Below are 24,118 nucleotides of genomic sequence, written 5' to 3'. Positions count from 1 at the left end.
TAAGGTTCAGAGTTCCTATTGGTTAGATTTTAACATTCTGACAGAAAGGAGGCTTGTGGAAATATGTCGATGTATACTCAGCGTTTGTGTGCAAAGAGTGACAATTATGGGACTGAAAGCTGTTTCTACTTTGGTTTTCTTAACAACTATAGCCTCTCACTTCATTAATGGTCATCATCCTTCCTCAGTAGCCTTCCCTTAAATTGAACTGATCCCAAAAAAGATTAGAGGTAATTAACTCACAAACTTAACAGTAAACTCAAATAAACTAAAGAAAAACTAAATTACAGATGAAATAAACTAAGGATTGGTATTAAAACACCATCATTTGGTGTCCTTAAAGTAGGGGAAAATTCACCATTTGCAGACTGGGTGAGAGTAGGAATCCCAGAGGAAGAAACTCGTAAGTTAAATGAAATAAGTCGTCCCCTGGCAGACCAGGCCACCAGCAGCCTGCTACTTTGGGAACCTTACAAGTGTTGGAGCAAAAATGTAGAGTTTACTTTGTCCTGAGGGTGGTGGTAAAGGAAAACTCATGTAATCTCCAAAATGGGAATGGGTTCATCCTCTGGGGTGCGTATGCCTATGCTCAGTAAACTTCATGGCTATCCAAAATAGAAAAAGGCAAAGACAGGGCCAAAGGGTCAAAGTTTGACCAAATGATCACCATTTGGTAAAAGAAACTTTGGTCATGTGGTGGACAATCATGATGATTTATCCTCTATGAATATCCACAGCAAAATTTAAAGTGAATACTTCATGCACAAAATGACCATTTGTATATCAGTAACCCACCCTGTCTTACCTTGAATTTGTGAAGAAAACTTTGTTTTTCTCGCATGCCTCCACACGGCCCCCGTTTACTTCAATTCATCAAGACTTTTCTCAGTTTTTGATTCTTCACTCACCATGGAGGCATGAGAGAAAAACTTTCTTCGAGAATTCAAGGTAACACAGGGTGTTCCTTTGGGTTTGATCCTTGGGCTCCACTTCCAGTGGGGCAAAAGTAATGTGAGTAATGACTGACTGTAACCTGCTAGCTCAGTAGTCAAATCCAGCCCAGGGTGTATATCTTCATCCTTATGAACTTTAAAGCTATTTTTCTGGCCCCACAACTGAAAAATAAGCCAGCCAACAAATCAACAATTTCATTTTCATATCAATTTCGTTTGAAAGTCTGGCTGGTCTAGCTAATCCAGCCCAGGTTACCCAGCACCACCAATATGAATGTACAAAGACACATTCAGAAGGTGTAAATAGGTGCTGAGTCTGAAAAAAAGGAGAGAGGAACAGACTGTCCTCAGCTGGACACTAGTTACTATATCTTCCCTGATACATATTAATAAGCATGTCTGAGGCTTATGATTCATTGAGCAGCTTCACTTGTATGACTACGTGTGTGACAGTGATGTACACCAGCTCAAACTCATTACAAAGACTCCACAAATGACTGCTGTGTGTGTGCGCGTGTCTGTGTGCATGTATCGGAGTGTGTTTTACCTGCCACTAAGGAGGCCATGCGAGTATCCATTCGTGTGTCGTCATAGGGAGATATTTCCAGCTCATCCTCCCCTGCATGGTAAAAAGGAACACACAAACGTTGGCCAACAATCGATGGATCATTTACAATGTGACCCACAGTAGCTTGGAAGGAATAAATGTAAGACAAACAGTGGCAAAGAGAGCGAACGGTATTTGAGAAACACACCAATGAAACTCAATGTGACCTCCCTCAAATGCACTGGAAGGAGGTCATCAATGTCATCTGCAACGGGGCCAAGAAATGATTTACAAAGATTAATAAAACAAATGCGTTACTATGTTTTTTAGAGTTGTCCCGTTAAAGAAAAGCTGTTACGTTGGCTGTGATCATTAAGGCCATGTCCACTCTGAGACAGGTCAGTTTGAAAATGTGGTGTTCAAACTCCTTCTTGCAAAACTAACTTTAAGTTACCTTGTGTCTGACATCAGATTTTCATGACCTATAAACAGGCAAGTATTTAGCAAGCTTTCAACTGCTGAACATAAAAGTCTGATGATTACTGTTTGATCCCTGTTTTAAAACTTTAACCTTTTCCTTTATGATACCGAGGTTATTATGGTCAGTTATGTCACTGCACAAAGAGTCAAGATAACACTTTATGGAGGTATATATACGAGTAAGCAATTCAGGAAAGAGATATGACAGTGGTGGAAAACCCTCCAATGATAAGAGGATCATGAGCGTAAACATGAGTCATCTGCAACATCAAACATGGACCCACACTGTCCAAATCACCCGACATTATAATGCAGTCATACTGTATAAAAGAGTGATAAACAGATCAAACCCAGTTATACTGGCTTCACCATCATGATAACCGAGATACAGTATATTCTCTGTCTAAATTAAGTTGTCAGCGTATTTTCTGACAGTTCACTGCACTGAATTGACATTTACTTTACAAAAGCTAATTAGAAGAACAACGTCCTCCCCTGCATCTCCTCTACACTGTAGAGAGGGGTCCCTGAAGTAAAAGCATCCCTTTGCACATTCAAAACGTGCCTCTGTGAGTCTGTGATTAAGATTGTATCCTGTGGGGAACATGAATGTCTGGACCACAAGCACTAATGTAACTTAAAAACAGTCCAACTGGCTCAGCCTTCCTCGACTGGACTGGAGTGCTCACATTGATTGGTGGAAGTCACCATCATTTCAAAGACAGGGCTGTGTAACTTTGGGTAAAATGAAGCAAAACTATGAAAGAGAATGGGGTGAGAAGATCAATATCAATCTCAACTCTCTTTGTTAAGTATGGAGCTAAAGTCAGGACATAGTAAGCCTATAGAGCTTAGCATAAACGGTGTGTTACAGCTACCCTGGCTCTGTCAAAAGTTTAAAAAAAGAGACTACCAACACCTCTAAAGCTCACTAATTAAAATGTTACAGCTCATTTGTTTGATTAAAACAGACAGACACGAATAAAAATGCAAAAGTGGATATAAAATGTGTTGTTCTAGACTAGAGGGAGTTACGTGGAGTAACTATTTTTTTGCTGAGCGAGGCTAATCACCCCCCAGGCTCCAGCTCTACTTAATGCACAATAAGAGTGGTATCAATCTTCTCTTCCACTCTCCTCTTTTGACATCATCATTGTTCTTCTTATTACAGAGGGCTTTATATCCATGCAGCACAACGTCATAAAAACAAACCTCAATACTACGGCCCCTCTGTCATTTAAACCTCATCAACATGGCCAACGTGAGAATAAAGGTGAGGATGATAGGTGGGCAGACCCGATGTCACCGTGAGCGTTGATGGACTGGTGGACGAGCCCTTTGTTGCTGCAAATTATTTAAGCATAATCAAAAGTTCAAACTCAATGAAGAATGTAATGGCATGTAAAGTGTTTATGTATGTAAATCCTATTCTAGGCTATATATTTATGGTAATGACACGCTAGAGCAGCCTAGCAGTGTTAGGAACTGAAGAGTGTGTAATTACACTAATGCTCCGCTGACTAATAGGCCACAGGGGAGGAGGAGTCCGCTGGCTAGCGTTAGCTCACTTACTGATGCACACATCACACCAGCACTCCGGGTATGCTTCAGTTACTGTGTGTGTGTGTGTGTGCGTGTGTGTGAGAGGTCTTTTTGACTGGACCTCACTTCTACATGAGGCTGGTTTGAGATGATGACGTATTTTATGGTTAAAGAAAGATGATCCAGGTTTGCGTAAAAGTGTTCAGATGAGGGTAATGGAATAAACGTACACTGGTCTTTGAGCTGGACATCCACTGTCCATTCTGTGCTGCTGTAGCCATGATCACAGATTGGTTTTCTATAGTCTACTCCAGGATGTTTCTCTGGTTGTCTGTCTGTGTGTGTAAATTACAACAAACGCCGGTGGCGTATTGCTTTAATGTACATGAGGCGTGTGCTGCGGCCGGACTCATTTCACATGGTGGGACCAAACTTTAACAATCCTTAAGAGCTTTAAAGGATAATGCTGGCATTGACTTCTGTTTTTCTTATTGTCAGCAAGACTGATGAAAACAGCAAAACCAAAAATAAATAAATTGAAACTACTGACACATACTGTCTGTGTATCCAAAGTTCTGCCATAGAGCTCCATTGTTGTATAAAAACACATCAATGATCCACACCGTTGCACTCGGTGACACACACTGTAGTTTATTTTGACTCAATCTCATATACACCGTCCTGCTGGCCCAAATACTCCCTACTAGAGCACTAAATGTGGATTAATCCACCGCGGAAAATACACTATTTATATAAAGTTTTTTTAAATTATTGAGACATTTTTAAATGTGAGGTTTGAGGCTGAGAGTAGGGAAGTCAGAAAGCATTGACCGATGGAGTAACACATTGTTGGTGCTGGTATTTTGTAGGGGATTTTTAGAAAATAAAATTAAGAATAGCTCAGCTTTATCCTTTAAAGTGAGCCGATGTAACTTCAGCTGAACAGCAGCCACTGTGGTCACAAGCGGGACAATTACTGAATGCGTGTCTTGCAATGAAAGCTGCACTGATACTGTTGTTTTGTCCTTCATGCCCATGTTTGAGTTGTTATAGCTCACTTGTTAGCATACCGTTAACTATTTACACATCCAGCAGACACAGAGCAACATTAACATCACTTTACGATGTGCTTTACACTTCCCCTGTGAGGACAGCACAGACATCAGCTGGAGTTCATATAAGGACATCAGCCAACCATCCCTGTGTAACCCCGTACACTATAGTGTCCACCTGATGAATGTAAGTCCATTCTCTCTCTTTTAGCTCTGGTTTGGTCTCCACCAACTCCGGAGGGAAATATCTGTCTCTTTAGCTGCTACGTTCTCCACTATGTTCACCAGCTAGTTTTTAACTTTTTGTGTCTACTGTGCTGGTGCTGAGCAGGTAGTGTGCATCGGGCTTATAGGAGGTTGTTGGCTAAAAACAGCTACTAGCAACCTGAATGTACCCTCTCACTACATCCATACTGGGATTGGCTTCCCCATTAAGAATGTCATGATACCAGAAATTTTGCAATCGATACCACTGAAATTCCACGGTTCTAGATACCAATTCAATGCCTCGTTAAAAAAAACAAAAATAAAACAATAAAGCCTATATACTTCAACATAAACTCCTTAATTGCTGTTTGCATACTGGTTTTTGTTTGGAAGTTAAAGGGTCTATTTGTAACTTTTAGAATTGGTTGTTAACAGCGACACCTGTGGCCGTTGAGTCAACGAAAGTCAGCGTCGGGCTCGCGCTTGCTCGCTCTAAATATACCTGAACGAGCATCGCTCAAAACAGTGAGGCGACACACGTCAGCTAAAACCACAATATCAGTCTATATTTCAGCTGCTTGGCAGTAATGTTAGCTGACCAGACGGAGGTCTCTTCATGAATCAATGCTGGCTTTTCCTGCTCAGCCTCCGGTGTCGAGGCTGAGCAGGAAAAGCGGGTCGCACCGGGGCTGAGCAGGAAGAGAAACGTTACCATCTCCGACCGGGTGCCGCTGATAACGTTTCTCGCTGCGGAGCCCCGTCACTTCACAAGACACGGGAAACCTCTGTTGGTCTGGAGGAGCCGCAGCAGTTATTTCTGTACAAACGTCCACTGTACATTCACTAGATATTCTCAGAGCTAAACTAACTCTTCTGCAGTGTGGAGTGAGCGCGCGTTCACGTCTAGAGGTGGAGCAAGCAGAGCGAGAACGCGCGCGGTGTCTGAGAGAAGTTAAGCAGGCAGAGGAGGAGAGGCTCCGGCCACACGCGAGCGCGCATGTGTCCCGACCCGGTACATTTATACGCTTAAAAAGTTACAAACAGTCCCTTTAACAGGTCATAATTCACTCTCTATTATTTATTTTATATTGTATATAAAACAATTGTATTTATTCAAGTTTCTCAACAAAAACTACATTTTACAAGATTACAGTTGAACACACCAGTACGTTATAATTTACCTTTGACTAATAGTAATACGAACGCATCATAATGTAAATCAATGGTGCCTCCCGTGTTGAAATCAGCAGGACGAGAGCTAGTTAACGTTAGCTGTTAGCAGCCAGTAAGCAACACAGTCCTGCACAGAGCTAACAGCCAATGTTAACTAGCTCTCATCCTGCTGATTACAACACAGATTTATTGTTTGCAATTTAGCATTATCAGGGAAACAATAGGGTGCGTCCCCTGGACACGTCGATCGTGAGTTTACTGCGTCCTAAACACATTTTCTATCGTCCCCAGGACGTCGGAACGCTGTATTGTACCTGCGGTACTGTAGAAACACAAGTACTGTCACGTTTTCAGAATTTTCGACATGGTACCGAAGTATCGGTTCTCTTGACATCCCTATACCCCACGACCTTGAACTGGATAAGCTAGTATACATCCCCCACACCCCCAGCCCCAGCAGAGACCTGACTGACCTGGCAGCAGACGAACCCTCCAGTATATGCGCAGGCACTGCTCCTCCTTGCGGAAGCCGCGCTGGCACTTGCAAGCCAAGAGAGCGGGGTGTTTAGCCAGCAGAGCGTCCTGTCTCTCCAGGCACTCGGCAGCCACCTGCTCCCCCAGCGGGGACACCGCCGCGTCGGCCGCACACAACTCCAAGCCCCGGTACAACGCCTCGCACCGGAGGTCGTCGGAACACACTCGATGAGCTTCAACACAGTCGGTGGGAGAGGGAGGGAAGGGGAAGATGGGTGCTGAGGATGGCAACACACCTAAGAGAGGACAAAAGAGATGGAGAGAGACCTGTTAAAGAAGTCACGAAAACCACATGTCAAGGCCTGGACACACCAGAAAGTACAGCAAAAAAATGTGTGCGTCTGTGCGAGATACGTGGTTCTAGAGGTATGGTGACGCAGTGACCCTGTTTACTCCTGGAATAAACATGCAGATTGGGTGACCGGCTCACAAGAGGAGAGCTAAATACAAGTGGAAACAACCACCAAGACACATTGTGATTCCAGCACTCAAACCGCTTGCCGAGGTGGTCTGGGACGCATTTGACCACATATCTTTTGTAGTCTGTCGATGCGTCCTGATGCGTCCTAGACAACGGCGTAACCATAAAATACGTCTTCGAAGCAGCGGTTCTCCATTTGTTTCTCCTTTTTCTCATCTCCAGTTGGTTCTGAAATTGTGATTGCCATATTTAGCATTATGGAAATTAGTTAGTTAGGGAGTTTAAGAACATTAGTTGATGTTAGCTTAACATTTTGACACAGTTTAACGTTGATACTAGACTAATACGATTTATCAAAACTTGCAGGTGTGCAAAGCTGCATTAAAAGTAGTGACAGTCTATTTTTGTTTTTGTAAGTTCTCTTTTTGGCCAGAGGTGTTCTGAAGCGGCTGCCTGATGGGAGTAGCTGGACGGAGTGGTGTAGCTGGTGTGGAGGGTGCTTAGTGATGAAGTTTGCCTTTCTTTTTACTGCATGATTGTAAAGGTCTCAGAGTTGTGCTTGATGGGGTGCCGCTGATTTGGGTGCATGCTTGATGATTCTTGTGATTTTTTCCATGCCCTTCTCTGCAATGTTGTCTGTGAGGACTGATTCGATGGGCGGTCGGTATACTGCTGTTAAAATGTCCTGTTTGACATTGAAACCTTTCAGCCTCCTCAGGAGAAACATACGCTGTCGGGCCTTTTTGTAGACCCTGTCCACATGTTGCGCGGAGGACAGATGGTGGTAGATCTTAGTGCCAACGGGTATTAAAAGATCTCGACCTGTTCCACCAGCTGCCCCTCCAGCCTGAGTGGTCCAGAGAGAGGGTTTGGGGTGCCAGGTGCCCAGCGCCCCCCCGCAGCACAGCTCTTTGGTCTTACTCATGTTCAGTTCCAGGGAGCTCTCCTGGTTAGTCCAGAGTTAGTCCTTGGAGGCGGTGCAGAAGTTTGTGTTTACTGTATTAAAAGCAGATGAAAAGTCCGTGAATAAAATCCTGATATGAGTTCATAGAGGTTCCTAGCCACTGTACCCAGAAGAGTTAGGCTGGCATCCGCAACTCCCTGTTTCACCCTGCAGTCAAACTGGAGCGGGTCCAGACTCTCACCCACCATGGTGGTCAGCTCCCCCGTGACCACCCTCTCTATGCATTTGTTAGGATCGAGGTGAGTGCCACAGGCCCTTAGTAAAGTCACCAGACAGACGATTTAGCAGAGAGAAGAGATATCAGACAGGTCTCGGACAAAGTTAATATTCTCCTGATTTGTCTGAAAAATGACATTTTAGTGTCAGAGAGTGCTCGGAAGATATGTGGCTTGTGAATAATGGGTCCAATATTATGGGATGAAATAAGTCATGAGGTCATGTCAGGGCTAACCTCTGTTCCACTGGCTTCTCTAACTCAATGCAGTCACTCATTCAGCATTTCTTTCATCAGTCTTTTCTGAAAAAAAAGATCCGTTTACTGTCCACATTCTAAGACCAATCTGCTCTACTACAGCACGAGAAACTGACACCTTTGTGATTTAAACAAAGTTAAACAACGATAACTTTGTGAGCACAGATACAGCTCCCATGAAAATATACAAGTCCATCGTGTGTACAAGTGCGACATCGTAACTTAGTTTCGTCCATATCCATAAAACTCACCAACGTTGTCTTCTAAAGTTATTTTTTTTCGTCTTTCTAGTTGTAATCTCTGCTGTCTAAAAATGTCTACAGCTTTGCAATTTAGCATTATCAGGGAAACAATAGGGTGCGTCCCCTGGACACGTCGATCGTGAGTTTACTGCGTCCTAAACACATTTTCTATCGTCCCCATCGTCTATCGTTGCAGAAGACGCAATAGGTTCCTAACATAGATCTAAGCAGATCACTTACTTGACAGTTGCCATGCTTATAAATATATTGCAGTAATTCAACCCTCTGAGACCCACGGTAGAATGTTTTTTGTCTTTTTTTAGGGGGGTACAGGGGGTCTTTAGGGGGAGATAGCAGGTCAACAGATGTCACATAGAAGTGGTGTACATCATCTGAAAACTGGGAACCTGAAGATTAATGTGAGGAACACCACATAAAAAGCCATGCTGTGATTTGGTATAGAAAAACTTTTGTAATTTGGAGACTTCTGCAAAAATGCAGAACTAATGTGATTGGATGGTGAGCACTTCTTGTTCTGGAAACTGCTCAGAATCCCCCTTATTGTTAATAAACCTAGGAAAGCTATCCATCCTCTGAATGCTCTAGGTCTGTAGTTTATGGCTGTAAAGTTTCATGAGGCTGTGATTATCCTAGAGGTCACCACAGGTCATTTTATACAGTGATGTCAAGTTTAAAAAAAAAGAACATCATCACACATGAATACATTTGGGCCACAAGAGTCTCAGCTTTCCAGTGATACCAAAGTTATGTAATTCCAAGACTGTTCATGAACCCCAGTATGCAGAAACCAATTTAGAATAGCCGAAAATAACTTTATACTGCATACAAAAAAACTGCATGTTTTGCCCCAAACTGCATGTGATTATTATAAAGTGGGCATGTCTGTAAAGGGGAGACTCATGGGTTCCCACAGAACCCATTTTCATCCACATCTGGAGGTCAGAGGTCAAGGAACCCCTTTGAAAATGACCATGCCAGTTTTTCCTCATCAAAATTTAGCCAAACCTTTGGAGCATTACTGAGCCTCCCTCCCGGCAAGCTAGCATGACATGGTTGCTATCTCTATGATATCTGTTCGGGGGTTAACAGTTCAGGTATGAATTCATGCTCTGATGGAGCATCAAACAATCTTTGAATCCTGTATTTGGTCTGTATTACTCACACCACAAACGAACCACATCTGAGTTTGATTGTAAGCAGACCGTGAGTCTCCTTTTCAAGCATTCTCGCTGTGGTTGATGGTTCACATCAGAATTGCCAAACAGGTAAACTAAACAGTACCAGAGTTTGTTTGAACCACTCCAAGGTGTGAAAGAGAACACTGTGGGCCAGACGTCATGCCCATAGTCAAGGACAAGCACACAGATTGCTTCTACTCATTCAACTTTCAATGCACATCCTGTTTTTGCTCTTTTTTTCAACCAGATACTTTTCTGTTTACTTTTCTTTTATGACAAACTACAGTAGATGCTCTTAAGCCGAGATATTCAGCCGTGGGTGAGTGGGTGTCTAAGCCAGGCCTGTCACAAGAACTCATTTTGTTGGACGATATATTGTCCCAGAAATAATTGCAATAAACTATATTATTGTCATTTTAAGACCATATTATACCACTGATATAATGATAATATAATAGCATATAATACAAGCACACCCTTTAAAAGAGCAATGAACTTCTATATAATATTCAACAACGTGAAAAATATATGACAAAACATCCTAAATGAATTAAATAAAACCACACAACCAAAACATGAAATAAAATGGACTCTTGGGCTTTGTTAACGATGCCCAAGTCTTATAATGGTATAGGGAAAACCCAGCTGTTTATTCAGGTATTATGTTGGTTGACATGTTGTTTTATGTAAACACAACGGGCAGAAAAAAGGATCAAGGTCATGTCTCAGACTGTCCTTGAACAAAGAAATTCTTAGTCGACTAACACTCGTACGATTTGGTTGACTCATTGATTAGTTGATTTAATCGCCAAATCTGTGAAACCGAGTTTCTCCACAAAGAATCACACAAAAGCACCACTTTTAATCTTGTGTTTATCACAGATGTGCTCACAGGTCTCTTAGAAATAAGTCGAAAATGAATAATCGGCTAAGTAAATCGGCGTCGACTAAGAGCAAACAACCAATTAGTTGACTAGGGGCAACCCTGGTCACGTCCATGAATTGTACGACAACTCAATAAAGCAATCATTGTGACAGGCGTACTCGCAGCAAGTTTTCATTTATTGCAGACTGCGGTTGAATTGTGCGGAACCCAAAGTTTCTCCGAAGAGGAGCTGATGTTTTCTGAAGTGTGGCTGCTTCGATTTGCAATAGCCAAAAGGAGAGGCTCCCCTGGTAAAATCCAATAGCTGATATATGCACATGGGGAAGTGCAGAGAGAAGTTGTTTGAGGACAGCAGAAATGTCATACGGGGAGGAGAAATAGGGGAACGGAAAAGATGGATGGAAAAAGGGAGAGGTGGGGAGCGAAGGAGAGGGCGAGAGAGATAGAGGCAGACACGGGGAGAGAGAGCGTGCCAATGTGAACCTTGATGGGTTGGACACGCGCACAGTATGAGGCACAATCAGCATGCACCGCCGAGAAATGATGTTCTTAGAATCACACAAAGATGCGCACATATGCACGCACGCACGCACACACACACGCAATCGTAAAAAAACAACACAAACACACTCACGCGCATGGCTGCCCTGAGAAGGACCCTTTTATGTATGTGTCCTGCTGGGAGGGAGAGAACCCATCATTACTACCAGAACACAATACTGCACAACCACAGGGGAGGGGGTGGAGGGGGCAAAGCAATCTGTCTAAGACACACACACACACACATACATACATACTCACATTGACTTCCACACACACACATCTCGGTGTCAGAATAAAGTGGCTGAGAGAGCATAAACAGCTTAACATTCAGTGCCGGATCAGTAGACAGTATGTAAATTGAATACTGAGTGTGCTGATGAAAGACTAACCACATACATAAAACATTGTTGGTTGAACAAACAGCCTTTGTGGAGCGGCCCCCGTCCCACCACAACTCACTTTGTCCACACATCAGACTCGAGGCTTGATCCCGATCACCTCTCTGACCAGAGGCTGTGCTGTAGACATGCCAGCGTCGCATCATCAAACTTTTACAAACATTTTCATCTCCGCTGCACAGGAAACACAGTATTTTTTCCCCTTTAAACCCAGTGCTCCTATAGGGTCATCACACATAAATGTCCTCTCTGCAGAGAGACTTTGTGTGAGTCTCAGTTATGACTGAGCCAAGTAGTGTTATGTTCCTGTGGAGGGTCTTCTCAGTCACCCTGCCAGTTCGAAATAAAACTGCTTCACAATTTTTGACAAAGAACAAAAAGGTGTTTAATTTCACACGAAAAAAGTCCAATGAACTCACTTTAGCGGTTTGAATAAAGAAACTCCAATGTAGCCCACCTGGAGCCACATGGGAAAAAAACTGTTGGCATTCAGATCAGCTGCTAAGCCGAGGCAACAGATTAATTAACTGTGTGAATGGACTGTTAAGCTGAACGCACTGTTTAGATAAAATGTTAAAATAAGGCTTTTAAAGTATGCATCCAGCATTCAGAAAAAAAGTGTGGAATTTGAATTCTGTGAAGATAAAAAAAAGCAGCATTTAATCATCATAACTAAAGGAGGAGCCACAGAGGCCTGGTACGATCACTTCTTTCTATCTCCACACCTCCAGATTTATTTACTTTTCTAACTTGTAGTCTTCAGACCCAGCCGACACTGACTCAAGTGACATCACTTGAGGACATTCGTCAGCCTTTACACAGCTCCCTCTGCAGACACTTAAGGCTTTATACTACCTCTTCTACATATGCAGTAGATCTTCTAATCTGTTTGTTACACAGAACCATCTGAGAAGCCGTCGATGGAGATTGTTTGGAAAAGGGCAGACACTTTAAAAAAAAAAACCTGGTGATTGGATCTGTCTGTCAATCAAACTCTTGCCGAAGCCAGTTGGGAGAAGAGCGAAAACATCTTTTCCATCTAAAAAAGCCTTCAGTGCCGTTCTTTGCTCCTCTTTCAATGAAGAAATACTCTCCAGTTCTTATAGAACTGATGCTACTGCAGTATCTACGCTAACCTCTTTAGATCCGCCATTCTTGTTTTGAACGAACAGTCGTCGCTCTGTGTCATCTCACAAAGCTCTAAACCCGCAGTTAGCTGACAGCAGCTCCTCACAGGACGCTGATTGGTCCGTGCACTGGCTTGGACGGACACAAATTCGTTACTTGAAGCTTGACAGGATGGATTTTTGTGTGACATTTGATCCCGCGTTTCCTGCACGATGTTGTGATATCACGAGAATCCAGCTGCCGTGCAAGGTAAGTAGAAGTCCCCAACACCTGGAAACACACTTTGATGTGTAAAACCGGTGGAGTTCCCCTTCATTAGACGTAAAGGGTAACTTTTTCAATTTTTCAACCCTATTTCTCCATGTTTTTATGTCTAACTGGCTAATAGGGACAACAATTTCTGAAATTGGTCCCGTATTGAGGGAGAACGCTGTAGACGGCAGTGGTTCATGAGCTGCAATATGGTGCTATTAGGGCAAGCTGGCACCGTCATTTACGTCGACTAAAAGTGCTTGTTTTTGTCATGGCAGGCTCTGATTGTTATTATAAGTGTCTGACATTATGGAAAGAGTCTCGCTCAAGGAGAAGTCTCGTTGTGAATCTGGCGAGGTGGAATAGTGGAAAACATCCATGTTGGAAACACGAGTGCCAGCTGGGAGAGTTTGTTGTGTTGGAGTACAGAAAGCTTAGATTAGTGTTATCTAAACGATTTCCAATGTCATGCATGAATATTTGGATGATTCTCTGGAGGCTCCTTTCCATAATGTTGTCAGACACTTATAATAACAATCTGAGCCCGTCAGTGGCAAAAAAAAAAGAAGTTTTAGTGAATGTTTAACTCTACATTGACGCTGATCACTTGCCCCCGCAGCTCAGTTAGCGGCTGCCATCTACAGCGTTCTCCCTCAGTACTGGACCAATGTCAGGAACTGTTGTTCCAGTTAGTCACTTAGACGCAAAAACATGGGAAAAAGGGTCAAGGTTGGAAAATACCAAAGTTACCCTTTAAAACTAGCCAGTGATAGTATATAAACCATTGAGCAATTTCCCGTTGATTGTTAAAGGAACAGTACACATTATAGGGAATATACTTATTCGCTTATTGCCAAGAGTTAGATGAGAAGATTCATACCACCTTAATATCTATACAGTAAATATGAAGTCGCAGCCAGCAGCCAGTAAGCTTAGCTTAACATAAAGACTGGAAACAGTAGAAAAAACAGCTAGCCTGACTCTGTCCAAAGATAACAAAAACCTCCTACCAACACCTTTAAAACTCATTCATTAATACATTTATGTTACATGTCTCGTTTTTTTTAAACTGCTCAAACTGCTTAAACAGCAGTGGATCATATAAAAATATGAATGAGAAGAGATGTAAAGATAAGAATAGGTTACAGAGAAATCCAACCCAGAAAAAAAAGACAAGGAAATCCGACATACTGTTATTTATATATATATATCATAGGTCATGTAATACTGTGACATTTATATTTCTATATTGTGACACTAATCAACTTTATTCTACGCTACACAGATGAGTGAATTCAACAAAAGCACACCACTCTGGCTCAGTCAGTGCTCCAGACAGACTAATACCACATCAAACACAGTCTGCTGGCCTTTACTGAGCTCTCTCTGTTGGAATATACAGAGGACACCAGCTACAGCACACCCACTGCAAAACATACATATTAAACAATAGACAAATGGAGTGAAACACACAGTATCCCACTGAGGAAGGTCAGTAATTTGCATTATTACAAATGTCACTTTGAATGAGGTTTTTACATTCTACGATTTTCTTCTCCATCTCAATGCTGGTGAAGTAAGAAGCACATTAATAACACAGAGCACAGCTGCCAACTAGAGCCAAAAAACAACTTTGTTTGCCGTACTACTCTTTCTTTTTGGTCCAGAGTGTTCTGAGTTGGGACCCCCCCCCCTACACACACTGGACCAAAGTAAGTCCCACTGAAATGAATAAGGTAGCCAGTGTTGTTGTTGTTGTTGTTGTTGCCTAGTAATTGTAGTTTCTCAAGAGGTGTTCCCACAGGAAGTCCAACAAGCCACAGTGTGCATGTTGCCAAGCCAGAGGGCCAGGCTGACTAGAACGAGGGCCAAGCATGGAAGAGAAATTGTTTAGCCTAACTTTGGCAGTAAGCCTTTTTCCTCCCAGACCCCAAAACATTCAGTAAGAGGAAGAAAGCTCTTCACTGATTTATCATTTACTGGAAAAGAACACAGAAAACATGTGTGATAAATAAATGCGTGTGCCATAAATGTGCATAAAACATTAGTTTATCGTTTTTTCACTCTTGATTTCTGTGACTCTGTTCCCTCAGCTCATCTGGAGACTGTTTTTACGATGTTCAGGAACGTGAATGTGTTAACAAGACATGAGCTGAGGTTATGACGTGCATGGACACGATCATTTGTCCACTTGGAAGATTAGGATTGGATGAAAGTGTTTTTGCTTTTGGCTAAGAGTCAATAGTACTTTGGGTCTTTGTTTTCTGAAGTACTATATATAGTGCTGTGTCAAATAATCCATGAGATGCAATAACTGGCTTCTTCTAGAATTTCCCAAAAACCTGTTTGTCATCAGTAGACGGCAGAAGGGACGATAAAACTTTTGTTGCCACACTTTGTCTGCAGGCGGCCAGCAGCACTCTCCATCAGTGCTGCTGGAGTTTATCATTGTTTTCCCATTGAAAACAATGAACATACAGTATGCCATCTGCTGCACACCAGCACTGTGTGAATACACAGAAGAGTCTGGAGAGAGAGAGAGCTGCTTGGAGGAAGACGAGCATTCAGCCCGAGCGGCACGTTTGTTTAACATTCACTCAATCCAGCATCCGCTAGGTCACGTGTCTCACCGAGCGTTCCAGGACGCTTCGTTTGGACTCACACCCTTGCAGCTAACATCTGGACAGCTGGTACATTAGAGAATTACAACAGACTGCGGAAAACACACTTAGAGTCAAATTCTCACAAATAATACTGACCACACCTTGAGAATGTCACCTAATACTACATAGCTGATAATAGTAATATGGCATCTTTTTTGATCCAGTAATTTTAGCCCCCTGTTTTGGATCAGTGTAATTATGAAAATGATCCATGATTCAAGCTCTTTTTAATACTTTTCATTGGTTAAATATTTGTAAAAACTCACAGACAGACATGAAGGGTGATCGATAGCACTGATTTATGAAAAAAAGAAGATACAAGTTTACAGGTACGATAGTGTATGGAAGTGTACGAGTGAGCCATCTCGCTTCCTTCTCATCTCTGTTAAGAGTTGCACATGCCCAGTTCGGATCAGGCAACATGTACGGATCGGGTAACGACACCGCATATAATATCTTTCACACATCAACGTCGCTCATGTGATGCAGTTCCAACCACACTTATATTAGTAGTTTTTCATCACATCTGGCTGACAGTCACAAGTATAGGGAAGTGCTCTACTGAAAATGATGTCTCTGTCAACCATGAAATGTGGAATTGACGATGAAAACTGTCAGTTTAACCCCGCTTAAACTGGCAAATACTTGTTTATTTGATTGATTTATTATTTTATTTATTCCAAATCCATGTGTTAAATTTGCAATGAGTGCGTTGAGGTAGTTACAGAATATAATATTCAGAGGCACCACATTGAGAAACGGACAAACGCTCCCGAGGTATCACAGGAGAGGGACGCTAAAGTGCAGAGTTACGATCAGAGCCATATTACCTTGGTCTGTTTCTGCACATTATGATGTGCCTGGGTCAGATATGTGACAAAAAATATATTTTTTTTTATTTCAGAAGTGAAGGAATAAACATAGCTTTTTTTTTTCTTTTTTTTTACTACATTCATTATTTGTCATTACTATAAGCTAAAAATAAAGGTTTGAAATAGGCTCCTGAATGTGTCTGGTTCAATTGAATTTGTCATTGAATAGCCCTGCCCTATGGGTGTGTAATAGAGAGGTCAATACAACATCACCTGAGGCTATCTACTCCTCCTACCACATACATTCTGAGGTGGTAATATAATTACCATAAACAAACAGCAGCAGCTCCTCCTGGCCTTTACAGTGTCTCTTACATTGTGAGCCACAGGGTTGGATTTAATGTGAAACTCACTGGATTATTTCCCAGCACAAAGAACTACTGCAGCTAATCCACGGTGTGATTCCACTTCTATTATTACCACTGCACAGTCTCACTGACTTTACCTGGTCAGAATATACTGACTGTTATCAGCTCTTATCCGTCTCTCTCTGTGCTAATATCTTCCTCTTTTATATTTGCCACAGAAAGACTCGGAGCTACAGCTGCGGTGAAGAAACGGGGGGACGGAGTGTTTCTCTGGGTGAAAGTACTCCCAGCACTGTGATGAAGTGGAAGTGATGTGTTTCACATTTCGGGTTTGTTTGGAACAAAGAGAGGGTTGTTGAGTGAGTAGTGATGGCAACCTCAGCCAAATGAACAGACAAAAGAAAAGACAGACATCTATAAAAACCCAAACTTAAATTGAACATTCAAGAAAGAAACTCAGGGAGAAAGTATAGTGTCCACGGTGTTTGCTGGAAAATCGAGCTCTATGGAGAGCAACTGAGCATCGAAGAGACAAACTGAAGACATGATCGCATGGATTCTCACGCACGATGCCGTGTCAGTTTCAGATGGATGGAGTCAACATTTTGGGGACTGAGGTAATCAGTTAATGAACAGGAAGCTAGTTTAATTATTCATTAGCACTTTACTGTAAAGCCGAAGTAGAGCTTTAAAATCTATACACGCAAAGTCCAGTTACCTTTAACTTACTACAGAAATACGTGTATGTATTCAGCTACTTCCGGTCCTTTAGAAAAACAAAAATATGGTCAGTGGCTGTCACTTTTTATTTGCAATTTGAACTACCACTTCAATGTGAAAACACTTAAAAATCTGATCAAATTAAAATGTCAAAGTGTAACCTCAACAGGCCGTGGCTTCTTCTTCAGGTCAATCTGATCTACTCTATGCCCTGTTGCCATGTCAATAAACTAGGTATTTATTTAAAGGTGCAATGTGTAATACCTGGCCACATGCTCCAAACAAATAGGGGGCAGCATTTTTCCTCTACTACTGGCTACATACAATCTAAATTTAAAGTTATCGTTATTTAAAAAAAGCCAACTAATAACAGCAGGGCAAGAATACGCCATACAAAAATGAAACTAGCGTTACATGCATGCTGGATAACAGCGCCACTCTGCCAAATTGTGTACGTTTTTGCTAACTTATAACGTTACTGTCAGCAAACCTTAACTCAGTCCATGTTCTGCTTAATAACCGCTGTGGTTATGTCAGAGCAAGCGACTAATGTGCCTGTTTGGAGCTATTGATGCATCCTCTGGGTGTGTTTCACTGGTGTTTCTGAACGAGAGTAATGCTGACTGGACTGTGTGTTTTTTTCCTGTGAATCAGAGTATATTTCACCGTGTTTCTGACCACGAGAAACTAATACATTTGGCCATCATTTATCGGCTGTATTTATCAGCTATAATTTAATTATCAGAATAATAAATAATAATATAAATTCCCCATTATCGGCCGAAAATGTATCGGATCGATTTCTATTGTGCATCCCTAATAATGTTCATTTTTTTGAATGTTTGAAACTAAAATTATGGCCAAAATTTACACCTGCCCCCTATAACAACATAATCCCAACTCAAGGTCAGCCTACTAGCTTTTTCTAGAGCTTTCATCCTCATCACACGATTTCATCAGCAGATGGAGTCGTTCATAGTTGGCTTAAATTTACACATGCAATTTCACCCATGATCTAGGAGAACTCAAGGTCCACTTACTAGCTTTTTCTGGAGTTTTCAAGCGTATTTTTCTTTAACTGTATCACATAGTCTTCATCAGCAGATGGAGTTTTCTGCCTTTTCATCAGCCACAAACAGATTTCATGAACACATTTGAAGTCACATGTTAGTGTGTCACTCAAGTGAGTCAGCACCGTCTTCCTCAGCAGATGAAGGAGATGTAGTTAAAAGCTCTAGGAACAGCTAGAAAGTGGACCCTATTTTGGGACTATATAACTTTTTGTTATGGAGGAAACAAGCAAACTATGTAATAATAACTAGTAATGTGAAGAAGCATTTTGGCTTAGAAAGACAGATAACAAGCAATATCAGCCTTGACCACCATAGAGAAATTAACATCATCTCAGACTCCCCAACCTTAATGCCACACTAAAGCCTTGCAGCAGTGGAGCAGGTTTCCTTGATACCTATTTCATTGGGTTCATATACTGGAGAGCCAGACTGGAGCAGAGTGAAGACAGACTGCGTGTTTGCAGCCTGTGATTAGAGGACATCTAAGGGTCGCTGCATGGACTTTGGCTCCCTATTCTGTGATTCCTTAGTAAAAGCTTAAGTTGAGAGCCAATAATTGGAGGCAGAGTGACCTTTTAACAGAGAAAAAACTTCATCATATTGGTAAAATTAGTTCTGCAGCACTCGGGTAGGTCAACCAATCTAATAATAAAAAAAGAAAATTGTGGGAGCAAGAGTATATGGAGCAGTTTGCAGAAAATCAACGACATGTGCTGAGCTTTGGTTCCCCTCTCCCTTCTCCACTTCATGCCAGAAACCCAGCGCTCTTCCCCCTTCTGAAATGAACCAGAATAATTTGTGCAAAAGTCAGTGTGTCACCTGAACATTTCTAATCACATTTCACAGACACTCAGAAGCTCTGAATCACTAAGCCTCTACATTCTGCTTCCCCTCACTTCCTTGTTTATGAGAAACCGAGGTAACAGAGGAGCCATAATTAGTGTTAATTGTGATCAGAGAGCAAAACATTGGATAATGTCTGAATGGCTGTAAAGGTCTCAGACAGTGATGAATGACTCCCATTTTTCTTTACATTTTTGCAAAGGGACTCCTGCAGTGTCCTTGTGTGCTAAAGGGGGCTACTGTACGGCAGAGTTGGACCGTGATCAGTTTGTTGTTTTCAAAAGAAAAAGACTGGAAAAGAGTGAATCAGTTGAGGCCTACAGGATAAACTGTTGGGGGGATTGTGATGTCAGGCTTTAAGACAGACTGTGACACTAACGACACAATTTTGCTAAATAAAAAATGTGGGGGAGCCTATGAGTGTGTGACAGAGGAATTGTGCTGCTTTAATGACATGACTCCCTGCTGCCTACTAAGCCAGAGATTAAAGCGTCATGGCAGTCACGTCGGTCACGTCGGTCACGTCGGTCACGGCGGTCACGGCGGTCACGGCGGTCACGCGCACGTTGCAGGTTGAGCTCCCCCCCACCCGCCTGAATAATATTGAATATTCGCTGTTGATTACTACCAAAGATTAGGAGCCCAAAAAATAGTACAGACACCACAACAGAATTGGTGATGATAATGTCAGCATTTCCCACAAGCTGTACCGTGGTGGCCTTTTCTATTCACAAACTACCAATCTCTTGCATGAGGTGCCTGAATATGCACGTGTTCAATCGATCAAGCCGATGGTGCATGGCATCCTGCCCAATGAGAAAAATTTCCTCTTTTTTTCTAGTTAATTTCGTCTTCATTCTCAGGGAATTTGACAAATTGACCCAGAAGACTGGCCGGGGCAGATGACACTGAATACAACACACGGCCTACTGTGGATTTAGTCACTGCCAGCCAGTCCATCCAGTCAGTCCAATTACTTCATAAAAGGAACCACAGGCATAGAGACATAATGCTATCAGCACCTGCTCCTCCACAGTCAAGGCATGGCTCCTCATAGAGGCATGTTCTCGATGTCCTCTCGACCAAATCTGTATCGTTTATAAAGCTCATTATTTGAGTATTGCTCAAGTGGGTTGGGGAGTTCAGCATATTGTCTTGGCTTGTATCTTCTGTCGGAGATGGTGCACAATGCAGGCCATTGCAAAGGAACACTTCCTGCTTAGAGAGCCCAATTTAAAGTGTTTCCAGTCATTCTGGCTGATTAGACCTCTGCACAGGTTGAAGGTGGGCCGGAGTTTTGATGGGAATTTATTAGGTCAAAAATCTCCATCTACCAATAAGAAGGATACAGGTGTAATGTGTCCCGCCCTAACAGGAGACTCAGGAAGATGTCACTCAATTAGCCTATACCCGCCCACACAGTCTTGAGAAGAGGTCTAATCAGCCAGATTAAATGAAAACAACTGTGTGGGTGTTCAGAGGCTTTAAGGTCCTCAAAATTAGCCTGGGCAACTGTCACACCTTAAATCAGTTATGCTGATATGGTGTAAAAGGGTAACCTGTTCACCAAATTACAGACAACACGGAAGCCCAAAAGAGCAAGGGTATGAACTTCTGCAGTTCTGGGATGCATGCATTACTGGAGGTGGTGCGTATTAACTATCAGCGCTTGTTTAGAACGTTCAGTGGCTCTGGCCAAGGCAGCGTGTCGGCCGAGGTCAAAAATGATTTATTGGACTGAAATAACGGAGCAAGTGAATGCCACTGGCAGTGGTCAATTAAGAATGTCAGAACAGGTTGGACTTCGGTGGAAGAACCTGAAGCAGAAGGCTACAAAGAAGCACAGAGGAGTGAGGGACCCCCCCAAACTAAGAACAAACTATTCCAGAAGTATGATTTCACAGACACAGTCCTCGACATCATTGGAGGGGAGAGATCTCAGGCACTCCATGAGATTTTTTTGCCTCTCTGTGTTGGGGAACAGATGGATGAGGCAAACAGACAGTGAGGACTCTTATGAAAAGCTGATGAAAATAGAGACTGAGAGGGCAGCAAAACACATCCTCCTCGCTGAAGAGCAGCTGAAGCTGACCGTATGACAACTATGCACACCGGTTCCAGTGCAGATTATCCGCCTAGTGGTGTTCCATTTTCGTCAATGAGGCCCGATGAGTTTCCTCCTCAATAGAGCCTGTGTCCACAACAAAAACCTATTCAGACAGAGAATGACTAAGGGGCTAACGTTAACTACACAATAAGTTACGTAAACTAATCGGACCCCAAATTAGATGCTAACGCTAGCTGTTATGGCTAGTCCCGTTCCGTGACCAACATATAACATCAGCAAACACATACCAGCTACATAACCATCTTCATCGTATCCCAGCTGCTGGGCGATCTCAAGTCATATATTGTCCATTATTTGGTTGAGTTAGTCGTAGCGGTGTACAGTATGTCATACATTAATAGGTGTTGAGAATGGGACTGCCTGCCCATTGTTAAGAAACACCAATAATCCGAAAAATGTCCCATTGGATCCAAAAAAAAGCCGATTTGTCCGACAGTTCATTACCCTGAAAACAAAAGTCCATTGTTTCAAAGCACCATTGCTCCGAAAAATACGCAACAAACAAAAGCACATGGCAAATTATTATGCAGAATGACGGCAATATATATGATGACATCAGTAGAAACAAAGAATTTCATTGGTCAAACATATAATTCAATATATCAATAATATAATCTGCTGAAATTGAAGGGTCGTACGAATGTTCCACAGGGGTGCAAGCATTCTTAAAAGAACCAACAAAATCAGATTTTATTAATTACTGTGCCATTTTTCAGATGAAATTGCGTGCTTGGTGTGAAATGACTTTTAGTAACACTGATTTTGTGCTGAACTTTGCTTTTGAAAATGATTATTTACTTCCCACGGTCGAAGCCACAGACCCCTTTATATCATATGGTTCGGTGCTTCCTACTCCTACTGTGTCCTACTGTTAGACTAAAAGGTAGATTTGAAGAACCAAACTAAATGTCTGGCAGAGATCCTCCTGCAAACAGGCATGGCAGTCTGTCGGAGAGACTAACTGGGGGATTGTGGGTGCAGCCACAGATCTGAAGCCAGTCTCTGACACATCTGTCATCATGATAGCAGATGGGCCTGAGGTCATGCCGCAGCTGACCTGGGATCAGCCCTGGCTCCGACGGTACCTTCAGGGACTACTGACTCGAGTCCGACACTGAGTTTGAGTAAGGACACACCAACACACACACACACATATACAGCACTCAATCTAACGCCTTCACACACACACACACACACACACACACACACACACACACACACACACACACACACACACACACACACACACACACAGCCAAGGAAGCAGAAGCCAACACACCATCTGCCGCTCCTGTGTTTGAGTTCCAAATCCCAGTTATCAACAAAATACACAGAAGACCTCCAAACTACCCCCTTGGATAGACTATTCCCTTTGAGAAGAACACACACTTCCATATGCACACCACACACACACACACACCTCCGCAACCAGATCAGATGAAACCAGGTGAGTTGCTCATTTTTCATTAAATGCGACAGAAGAAGGAAGATGAATTTCCTCACTTCTTTCACCAAGTTCATTCACCTCACACACTTCTAATCCTCTTCATCTCTCTCCCTCTCTCTCTCTCTCCCTCCCTCCCTCCCTCTCTCCTCTGACCCGGGATGATCACCTCTCCTATTCCGAGCAGCTTTTTACATTTATCATCAAAGCAGGTTTATGATGCTCATTTCTCTGGCCTCATTGCTCTTCATAGACGTCATCGTCTGTCACTGGAGATCAATACAGATAAGACATTCTCTCTCTCTCTCTCTCTCTCTCTCTCTCTCTCTCTCTCTCTCTCTCTCTCTCTCTCTCTCTCTCTCTCTCTCTCTCTCTCTCTCTCTCTCGACTGGAGGCACTCCTGTTGTTCAAAGCACACACCCAATGCAGTGTTGTGGAATCATCAGTAATAGCACGGTGAGATAGGCTACACTTTCAAACACCTGTCACCTGTGTGTGTTTTAGGTGCTATAAATGGATGTGGTGTGTTTAGATGAGGTAATTTCTAAAGTTAGACCAATATTATATATGTATAAATGTATCACTTCTAAAAAAAACATCTTCTGTGGCTCTGGAGGAGCTTTTATCAGGTCTAAAGACGCTGGTCACACCAGCATTTAAAAGTGGGACATTTTGCGGCAAATTAAATAATTCCAAAGGAATCACCACTGTAGTACACAGATTAGTGGATCCACGCAAATGTTTTGCATCGACTTCAGTGAACTTTGCCCTGCGCCGATTGACCAAGAGCAAGCTGTCTCGACAGTGCTGACCTTTGAGAGAATGGAGAGCCGGAGAGTCCCGAAAGGAGCAAGCTATCGTAGCTTATTAGCTGTGTTGCACCGTTCACTTTTATCTAACCTCCTCTGTCAGAGTATAAACACCAAAGAGCAATGGGCTGCAGACAGTTCTGAGACCGGAGTCGATGCTACTTCTGAATAAACTGTTTGAACTTATTGTACAGTTGGTGACGGAGCTGAGGTATCAAGCTGTCCAACTGTGGAGAACTCTATTTTCCTTCTTCAATCATGTTTT

The 24,118-nt window shown here is 42.5% G+C and overlaps 1 protein-coding gene and 1 long non-coding RNA gene across 2 annotated transcripts in view; one reads left to right on the top strand and one right to left on the bottom strand.

The window, feature by feature from the left end:
• Positions 1-24,118, top strand: part of LOC141774982 (uncharacterized) — a 1,018,885-nt gene that overhangs the window by 83,154 nt on the left and 911,613 nt on the right. The gene's annotated exons all lie outside the window — the stretch shown is intronic.
• The window catches only part of gfra3 (GDNF family receptor alpha 3), a 47,413-nt gene that overhangs the window by 18,168 nt on the left and 5,127 nt on the right, over positions 1-24,118 (bottom strand). The window contains exons 2-3 of the mRNA XM_074647831.1: positions 6,428-6,724; positions 1,501-1,572 (exon numbers count right to left, since the gene is read on the bottom strand). Coding sequence (XP_074503932.1) covers positions 1,501-1,572; positions 6,428-6,724 — 369 coding nt within the window. The remainder of the gene's footprint in view (positions 1-1,500; positions 1,573-6,427; positions 6,725-24,118) is intronic.

Source organism: Sebastes fasciatus, chromosome 10, assembly GCF_043250625.1.
Source record: "Sebastes fasciatus isolate fSebFas1 chromosome 10, fSebFas1.pri, whole genome shotgun sequence".
Taxonomy (NCBI): domain Eukaryota; kingdom Metazoa; phylum Chordata; class Actinopteri; order Perciformes; family Sebastidae; genus Sebastes; species Sebastes fasciatus.
This window is presented reverse-complemented; position numbering and strand designations above follow the sequence as displayed.